The 10,213-nt window shown below is 38.3% G+C and overlaps 1 protein-coding gene and 1 non-coding gene across 2 annotated transcripts; both read left to right on the top strand.

Annotated features, from left to right (window-relative positions):
• Window positions 1–225: 225 nt before the first annotated feature.
• LOC121380468 (galaxin-like) lies at window positions 226–2,716 on the top strand. Its single transcript, XM_041509288.1, has 2 exons — window positions 226–332; window positions 1,758–2,716. Exons 1-2 carry the CDS (start codon window positions 319–321, stop codon window positions 2,071–2,073), a joined length of 330 nt encoding a protein of 109 aa, XP_041365222.1. The 5' UTR covers window positions 226–318; the 3' UTR covers window positions 2,074–2,716.
• A 5,269-nt stretch (window positions 2,717–7,985) lies between these two features.
• Trnae-uuc lies at window positions 7,986–8,057 on the top strand. The gene has a single exon. It is a non-coding gene; the product is annotated as a tRNA-Glu (tRNA).
• The last annotated feature ends 2,156 nt before the right edge of the window (window positions 8,058–10,213 follow it).

The following is a 10,213-nucleotide window of genomic DNA, read 5'->3' as shown; positions in this document are numbered from 1 at the left end:
CAGCCCAGGTAGCTGATATGTGTTCCCAGGACAACGTGCTTGAACCTTAATTGGATATAAGCACGAAAATAAGTTGAAATAAATGAACAAGACTACATCTAATAGCCGATGATTAATAAATCAATGTGCTCTAGTGGTGTCGTTAAACAAAAGACACTTAAAAAAAAAATTGTTGGAACAGTAGTATCAGCCAAATAATATTGTGATTTGTTTTCTATTTTTTTATTCTGAGATCTTGAACACGAAGAAGATGTCAGTTTTGAGTTTTGCGCTGTGTTTGTTTGTTGTTGTCTGGATACAGCCACATGATACATCGGCATGGTTTTCAAGAGGTAAGTGTTGTCATTATTGACTATTCTGCCAGTTTGTGAAACACAGGCGCCAATTGCTGCATAGGTATAAAAAAAAAAAAAAAAAGGAAATGTTTTATTTAACAACGCATTTACTGTTATATGGCGTCAGACACTTCATAGACTACTCTTTTCGAATAGCAGCAAATGATATTTTATATGCACCATCCCACAGACAGGATAACACATACCACGGCCTTTGATATACCAGTCGAGGTGCACTGGCTGGAGCGAGAAGACAGACAGAAGGACGGAGATGAAAAATATAGTCCTCTCCAGTTGGACCGGACTAATAACTTGCATGGGTCATTTCATTCGCACATAATATCAGACGAATAAGGCTATTTACAGAAACTGTCGAACGAAGACTACCGGATCGTTACGAGACTCCAAAGAAGAGGTGCTCGCCTGAGGTGATGGCGTCACAGGATCGAACCACCTCGGTGGATTCATTGAACTGATTTGTTTTTTGCCTCGTTCCAACCAGTGGATCACATCTGGTCAAAGGCCGTTGTATGTGCTTTCCTGTGTAGAAAAGTGCATATAAAAGATCCCTTGCTGCATTAGGAAAAACGAAGCTGGTTTCCTCTGATGAATTACCCGTCAGAATTAACGAATGTTTGACATCCAATAGCCGATGATTAATTAATCAATGTGCTCTAGTGGTGTCTTTAAACAAAACATATAGTATATTAGGTCGCCATGTATATTGTGTGCATATAGAAGAGGGCCTCGTAAGGTCTCACTACACAGATGACTTCCGGGTGAGAGTTGATTGATCACGGTCCACTATAGTTCCTAATTGTGACACATGTTATGGTTCACATATTCACTTCTAGGAAATGGTGAAGAATTAAAACAATATGTATGTTTAATGGTAAGCCTTCTGGCTGTATTTTGCCCATGTTAGTTTGTAATATTGTGCATCGACCTTTTGGGACATGGGTATATAGCGCAAGTGACAGCCGGAGTGAATCGGTTAATGAACCACCTGTTCGGATCGGTAATACATCCAGATGCGGTCTTAAAGCAAAAAACTGAGACAGAAATGTTCTCAATTTTGGAGTGAAAATAAATGCTTATATACTGTTGGAAAGAAATAAGGGATGTTTGTAATCCAAATTTAATGCGTATGTTGTATTTCATGCCAACGAGAACCCGTTCTATTGGCAATCTTCGTTTCAAGTTGGGCAATTTAACATGGGTTTCAATAGCAGATGACATCTGTGTAGTGAGACCTAAGTTGTCAAACTTGTCCTCGATTCTTTTGTTCTTTGGTTCTTTGTACAATAAAATATGTTTTCAAACAATCCAACAAAACAAACAAAACCAGATAGTTACGATACTCCAAGGAGGAGGTATAGAGTATTTAAAAGTAGTAATTATTGTATTTATATTTTATTGCAGGTGCGTGCGGCCACAGGACATACAACCCAGCGTTCACATGTGCTGTCAGGGAAACGTAGTGTCCAAAGGTGGAATAAGACTCGCGTGTTGTGGAGACCAATATTATGATGCCGCGATCCGCATGTGCTGTGCAGGGAACGTAGTGTCCAAAGGTGGAATAAGACCCGCGTGTTGTGGAGACCAATATTATGATGCCGCGATCAGCATGTGCTGTGCAGGGAACGTAGTGTCCAAAAGTGGAATAAGACCCGCATGTTGTGGAGACCAATATTACGATGCCGCCTTCAGGCAGTGTTGCAATGGTCGTATTTGCTAAGATGACATGTTCTGAAGAAATGTGTTGTATGGTGCTAAAACAAACCTCTTGTTTTACTGGAGACATGATACTGTTAATAAATATACAGGGCAGGGGCGGCGAAGACGGCAAGGCCGGTACAGCCATGTGTGTGTGTGTGTGGTGTGTGTGTGTGTGTGTGTGTGTGTGTGTTATATTTGTTATATTTGTTACAATGTCCTTACAAGTAATTTGAAAGGCGAGTCTGGCAACCACTAGCCGTACCACTATTTTTTACACTATGCCGCCCCTGGGGTGACGAGTTGAACGCAACAGAAGACTTAACGTTTTTGATGATTTTAAAAAAATCATTTTTAGTCACAAAGTTTATAATCCATGTTTTATCAAAACCGAAGTTATGATGCTTCATTCAGGCAGTGTTGCAATAGTCGTATTTGCTAAGATGACATGTTCTGAATAAATGTGTTGTATGGTGCTAAAAAAAACCTCTTGTTTTACCGGAGACATGATACTGTTAACAAATATACAGGGTGACGAGTTTTGTTGCCAAATTACTAGTTCCATATTATATCAGATTGTTTTTCGTTAATATTCTAACAAATAATAAAAACCTATATTTTTATATTGATGGTGATATTGTTATTGTTTTTACAGTTGAAGGAGAAGACGAAATAGGAGAGGGCCTCATAAGTTTGACAACTTGTGCCCAATCCTTCTGTATATATACATTATAATATGCAATAAAATATGTTTTCAATCAAGAAATTTTCGGATTGTTTTTTTTAGAAGAAAAGTTGAGGTCATACAATGGAAGCAAATGGAGAAAACAAGTTTGAAAACAGAAATCAGTCATTTCAAACTTCAATACAGAAATATCAAGCTGACCATTGTAAATATGTTCCCCACTAAAAACAATAAATACATTATCTTTATCTGCTAAATACTGGATTTTTCAAGGCCTTCAAATTTTGGAGGGGGTGCGCGCCTTCAACATCCTCGATTGCATTTCGTACGATTAAATTAATGCAATAAACTGAACTGAATTATCTTCCCGAATATTTCTTGCACATTCTTATTGAAGGGACAGACCCTAGTTTTTAAACATTAAAGCACATTTTTTACCTAAAGTCCGAACCAAATTGTTAACAACTACGATAAATTACTCTCCTACCTTTAATTACTGTTATATTTCCCCAAAATTTTGTCCAGACACATGTGGAAAAAACCAACACAGTGACACAGATTCCACATATGAGACTGTAAAGTAACGATGTCACCAGTATCGACTTCGCTGAGATCGCATAGGGCAAAATACATGCAGTTTTCTGCCGTCTGCCATTTTGCTTTTTTGTGGAATACTCTTCAAGAGGGGTGAAAGCTTCCAAAGTATGTTACATAATTAATATAAAATCAATGTTCTCTAGTGGTATCTTTAAATAAAACAAATTAAAATGTTTTAATATGACGTCATCACGTTTGCTTTTATATCATAACATGTTATGACGTTGTTAGCTTAAGTCATATCCTTTCACCCCTCTTGGAAAATGGCAGCCACCACAAAATTACATGCTTTTTGCCCTATGCGATCTCAGCGAAGTAGATATAGGTGACATAGTTATCATCTAGTATGTGGAATCTTTGTCATTGTAATGGCTTTTTTAAGATTTCTGTTCTGGACAAAATGTGGGTAAAATCTAACGAAAAATAAAGGTAGGAGAGCAGTTTATCGTAGTTGTTAACATTTTGGTTCGGACTTTAGACCCTAGTTTCAACTCATGAAAATGGACACTAAGTTTGGTTAATTTACAAACCTGTAACAAATGTGGATACAATAGAGCGAAACAACAGTATGTGACGTTCAAATACTCTTAAAATAGACTAAAATGCGACTACATAACCGTTACTTCTCAGACGCACGCGCGTTTATAAAAACATGAAAAATGCATTTTGTGGTATTAGAAAAACCAGGATGACCAGAACCACTTGGGATGTACGGAAATGGGTAATCTAAACAATTAATATAAGTAATGTTTGATTTCTGTGATCATAAACGGCTCTGTGTCTTAGTGTTTAAAAACTAGGATCTGTCTCTTTAATATGCTTTGGCGTAGCCAGTGTAGAACATTGGGGGTCATGACCCTCCTCAGTCACCCCCCTCCCCCCCCCCCTCCGCCAGACACACGGAACAATGTGGATGGCCCCTCAAATGTAAACCATCGCTACTCCATTGCCTACGCATCCCAAATCCGACTTCAACGGTCCTGATAAACAATGAAACAAAGAAACAAACAAGCAAACACTTACCTCTACTGAAATATCCAGTCAACACTTCTAGAAAAGATTGCAACAGAACAGCACGGTAGTTAGCTGTCGTCGTTAGGTAATATTGGATCCATGCACAGATATTTTATACATTTATACACATTTAACATAAATATGATTATTAAATGACAAACAGCGATTCTGTTAAAACAATAGTCAGAAAAATGTACGTAGTATCGCTTTGTCGTCAATAAACATATTAATTAAAACATAAAAGCATTGTTGACGTCACGTCAAAGGCCTGCTGACCTTTTTAATGGAAACGTGTCCGGCCATTTTCATAACTTAATGGAAAATGTCGAAATTCACACCCGAGCACCCTCCCTTTTGATCGACGCCTGATGGAGAATAAAGGTAGCGTGGGACAGCGTACAGTAATAAGCCATTGTCTGTCATGGTATTTAACGACACCACTAGAGCACATTGATTTATTAATCATCGGCTATTGATTATGCAAATAATATAAAGTACATAAAAAGTATTCATGAATTAAAATGTTTGTTTTGTTTAACGACACCACTAGAACACATTTATTAATGAATCATCAGCTTCTGGATGTCATATATTTGGTAATTCTGACACAGTCATCCGAGCAAACCCCTACATTTGTCCTAATGCAGAAAGGGAAAGCACATACCACGGCCTTTGATTTCCCACAGACAGGAAAGCACATACCACGGCCTTTGATTTCCCATTCGTGGTGCACTGGCTGGAACGAAAATTGGCCTTTTTTAATATTTATTTTCCCCAGTCCATTCTGACCATGACAAGGTTGGGGAGCCTTGAATTCATGGCCTTACATCAAAGTGATATAATTTATATACAAGTACATATATCTAATTTGTTGTATAATAATGTTATATAGTCATAAAAAACAGTTTGATACATAAATGCATTTGTAATGTTTCTGTATAATTTAAAGATTGGCAAAAACAAAACAAATTGCTATGACGCATATAATGGAAAGGACTGGAAAATATAGGAGAAGAAGAAAGAAGATATAATGGTTAAAACACATAATAATAAATTGATAAATAAATAAATAAACAAACAAATAAAATAAAATAAATAAACAAATAAAATAAATAAATAAATAAATACATGGAGGGATTTAAATCTATAATAGCGCGAAACGAAAAAGACCTGGAATTCGAAACAAGCTATTGTTAGGAAATAAGTTTCAATCAAAGAGATTAAGCCATGGTGTCCATTGTTCATTAAAAATTTCGTAATTGCAATTCTTGTATAAAATAAATCTTTCTATTTCAAACTTGTTTCGCAAAATATTTTAACTCCATTGATATTTAATATTTTTGAATTAGTCTTCTTTTTCCCTCGGTCCATTCCTTGCTCTTTTTATTTTTGTTTAAAGGGATTCTCTTGAGTTTGTTGCATTGTAAGATGTTTAATTCTGACTAATAAAATCTTTAACGACTAAAATGACACATTAAATATATTTATTCCGCAATCACTGTATTCATTGGCAAGATATGATGACTAGATAAATCTCTATATTTTCGACCACTGACCAAAAATACAGGTTACGTGACATAAGCCCAACTCGACTCGAGTATTTCAGACTAGATTTTCTTTAAATCATTTGTTCAAGTAGAGCCTCGCCGCATTCGCCATTCTAACCTTCGCAGGATAAAGCCGATATCTTAAGACAGTAACCAGTTATTCCCTATTTTCGTGTTTAGAATATCAGTGTTTGTATATTTAATGTATTTCTGATCGTCCTAATAGTTGCAAGTAACCCAAACTGGATTTGGTCTCCCAATAATTTCGTACGTAAGAAAAACAAATATATAGGGAAGTAAAATCAAGTATGTCCTAATAATCTTATTCAGAAAAATATGTTTAATATATAATTAGGCCTACATTCTTTAAATGTTCTCCGTTAGTCAGCGACATATTAAATGTGCTATTTCAAAGTTGTAATAATGGCAGTTCACGACAAAATATTTTTTTAAATTTTGCTTTTAAACATAAAGTTTTTGCCTTCAGCTAAATGCCTGTGAAAAATTACAACCAAATAATCCCATTTACTAGTAGAATAAATGTATTTTAGGGGGAATCTTGAGAGTGTGTCAAACGCATTAACTAGTGACGTCACCATTTTATGCGGACACATTCAATACACTAACTGGCAAAGAAACAAAGATGGTGACCATGCTATATTTATCCAAAAATTATTCGGGAAACCCCCCTTGTCGTCCAGTACAAGACGTTTTAAAATATTATTCTTGAGTTAATTATGAAAAATAATGCGTGGGATCGATTAATTTGTAGTTATTTATTACAAATCAATATGAAAGTAACAAAATATTGTAGGTTCAACTTTGACATAAGACCTTTAACAACTGCTGCAAATAACAGTCCCTTTAATTGTCCGAGGAATAGTTTGCTTCCTACATTCAAACTAGATACACATTATTCATGATGATTATTGCGCTTAATAAACGTTTATGAGTTTATATTAAAGGAACCATTCCCAGTTTGGGGCCATTTTGTCATGTTTTCGTATCAGTGATTATTTATCATCGGCTATTGAATGTCAAACATTTGGTAATTTTTACACATAGTCTTAGAGAGGAAACCCGCTACATGTTTCCATTAGTAGAAAGATATCGCCAAGACAAGATAGGACATACCACCACCTTTGATATACCAGTTGTGGTGCACTGGCTGGAACGAGAAATAGCATAATGGGCCCCACAGACGGGGATCGATACCAAACTGACCGCGCATCAAGCGAGCGCATTACCACTGGGCTACGTCCCTCCCCTGGGTAATCAGAATTCCTTGACGGAGCTCGTAATTTCCCCAAAATACCTGGGTAATCAGAATTCCTTGACGGAGCTCGTAATTTCCCCCAAAATACCTGGGTAATCAGAATTCCTTGATGGAGCTCGTAATTTCCCCCAAAATACCTGGGTAAATTTCCACTAAAATGCAAAAGTAAATTTGGTCTCATACTACCTTTCTTTACGGACCGGCCTCGGTGGCGTAGTGGTTAGGCCATCGGTCTACAAGCTGGTAGGTACTGGGGTTCGGATCCCTTCGAGGCATGGGATTTTTAAATCCAGATACCGACACCAAACCCTGAGTGAGTGCTCCGCAAGGCTCCCAAACCACTTGCACCGACCATACCATGGGTTTATCAAAGAATGGTTTGATGGAGCCGTAGGAAGCGCAAAAAAAGATCCCTTGCTGCTAATCGGAAAGTGGCGACAGCGGGTTTTTCCTCTCAAAATAAAATGTGTAGTCCTTAACCATATGTCTGACGCCATGTAAACGTAAATAAAATGTGTTGAGTGCGTCGTTAAATAAAACATTTCTCATTCTTTCTTTCTTTACGAATAAAATATTGGATGTCAAAGATACGGTTTTCAGAGTAGCAAGGGATCTTTTATATGCACCTTCCCACAGGCAGGGAAGCTCATAGCACGGGCTTTGACTTGCACTGGTTGGAACGAGAAACAAATCCAATCAGTTGAAAGGATCCACTGAGGTGTTTCGATCCTGCGACGCAAGCACCTCAGATGAGCATTCAACCGCCTGAGGTAAATCCCGCCTCTTGTAAGTAGAAATTCCTTGTCACAACACATTCCCAAGTGGTCTAGTGGTTAGGATTTCGCGCTTTCACCGCGACGGCCGGGGTTCGATTCCCCGCTTGGGAAAATATTTTAAGTTACTTTATTTTATTTTTTTTTCATAAATATATATGTCTTTGTTTTTACGACACCTCTAGAGCACGAAGATTAATCAATTACAATGTATTTGTCAAACATCAGAGGAAACCCACTACGGTTTTCAACAACAAAGGGAAAAGTTAAAGTTTGTTTTGTTTAACGACACCACTAGAGCACATCGATTATTGGATGTCAAACATTTGGTAATTCTGACTCGTAGTCATCAGAGGAAACCCGCTACATTTTTCCATTAGCAACAAAGGATCTTTTACGTGCACTTTTGCACAAGACGGGGAACAACACATACCACATTGCCTTTGACCTTTTACAGAACACAAGTCCGAATGCGTTTCAGGTTGGTAAAACTTTATAACAAAATTAGTTACGCTGGCCGAAGGATATTCGGACATGCAAATTCACAGGTCATAAGGTCATACTCAAAATCCAGTATCTCACGACTGGTATCGACGTCGTGGGAAGAGATTTGCCGACGTTTGTGTCTGTTGAGAGGGACACATTTAAAAGAATGCTGGCTGATAATGGTCTGGGAAGTTGAATTTCCTATGGGTTGAAAACGCCTTTGGTGAATCACTGGGAAATATGACATCCAATAACCCTATTTATAATTATTCATCAATTTGCCTCACGCCGTGCCCTTTGTAAAAAATACAGTCAATATTTATGACAAATAGTAAAAGAAAACGCGTGGCCGCATGTTACAATAGTATACATTAACTATATTTGCAAGCGGGAACAACGTACCCAGGCCGTCGCGGTGGCCCCGCTTACAGCCCTAATCACTGTCCCCCATCGAAATAACCTGTGGGATAGCGGAATCGTCAAGTTACATGTCACCCTTGCCCAGCTATATTTACTTAAAAACTCAACATTTCATTTAATGAGGAGCGTGATTTGATATTTTAACCAGGAGCGTTAGGCATTGACACAGGCACGGGGTGGGGGGGGGGGTACTAGTGGACCATGAATTCACGGCCGTTCGGGTTCTGGTTGGAGTTTCTAGAGTGTATGATTTCAACCAGTCGATGGAACCTCATTTGCAATACGATATGTTGCCTGTTTTCTTCTGTCCGTCCTTCATAGGTATGAGAACAATGCAAGTTGTCATACAATTTGAAGTGCTGGCTTTAAAAAAAAAAAATTTATGACTTTTTTTCACGCGATGCGCGATATAAAAACATCAGGGGTTGATCTCACGAATTTGCAATCTGAATCCACAGAGTAATCACTGTGCGATATACGTATTTCTCTCTAAAAGGGGTCTCTCTCGCTCCTTCTGCATCTCTCCTCCTGCCCTCTCTCATCTCTCTCAAGTGGAAATACTCTCGGACAAGTAGAATTTGTGTGCATTTGTTTTCTTATTACTATCACTGATATAATATATATATATATATTATATATATATATATTACACACACACACACACAGACACACACACACACACGCACACGTGTATACATGATATTCCCAAGCGGGGAATCGAACCCCGGTCGTCGCGGTGAAAGGGCGAAATCCTAATCACTGGTCTACTTGGAAATCACCTCTTATGGTGGAATCTCTAGTTACAATGTCAGACCTATTTACTTGAAAACTGAACATTTCATTTAATCATGTTCGTTAGCGGCATTTGAGTCTGATATTTTCAGGCGCGTATGGGCATTGAGGTAGACGGGTGGTGAGTGTGTGTGTGTGGGGGGGGGTCCAGGTCGGCAGTTCGAGTCACGAGCGTATCGTGTTCTACAGCACTTCTAGGTTCCTCGAATGCCCTTGTCGACGAAACACTCATGCAGATGCAAGTCAGCACAAATGAAGTATGTATTACGGATGAGTATTATGATAAGTTTTTTTATCGCGATGCGCGATATGGGTCAGGGGGGATCTACGAATTTGCTTGTAGATCCACATCTCACAGAGCGATATGCGTGTCTGTCTGTCTGTCTGTGTGTGTGTGTGTGTGTGTGTGTCTCTCTCTCTCTCTCTCTCTCTCTCTCTCTCTCTCTCTCTCTCTCTCTCTCTCTCTCTCTCTCTCTCTGTGTGTGTGTGTGTGTGTGTGTGTGTGTGTGTGTGTGTGTGTGTGTGTGTGTGCATATGTGTGTGTATGTTTCCAGTGGGGGGTGGAGGAAGAG

Source organism: Gigantopelta aegis, chromosome 9 (assembly GCF_016097555.1).
Source record: "Gigantopelta aegis isolate Gae_Host chromosome 9, Gae_host_genome, whole genome shotgun sequence".
In the NCBI taxonomy this organism is placed as follows: Eukaryota; Metazoa; Mollusca; class Gastropoda; order Neomphalida; family Peltospiridae; genus Gigantopelta; species Gigantopelta aegis.
The sequence above is the reverse complement of the archived record's forward strand: the minus strand, read 5'-3'. Positions and strand labels throughout refer to the sequence as shown.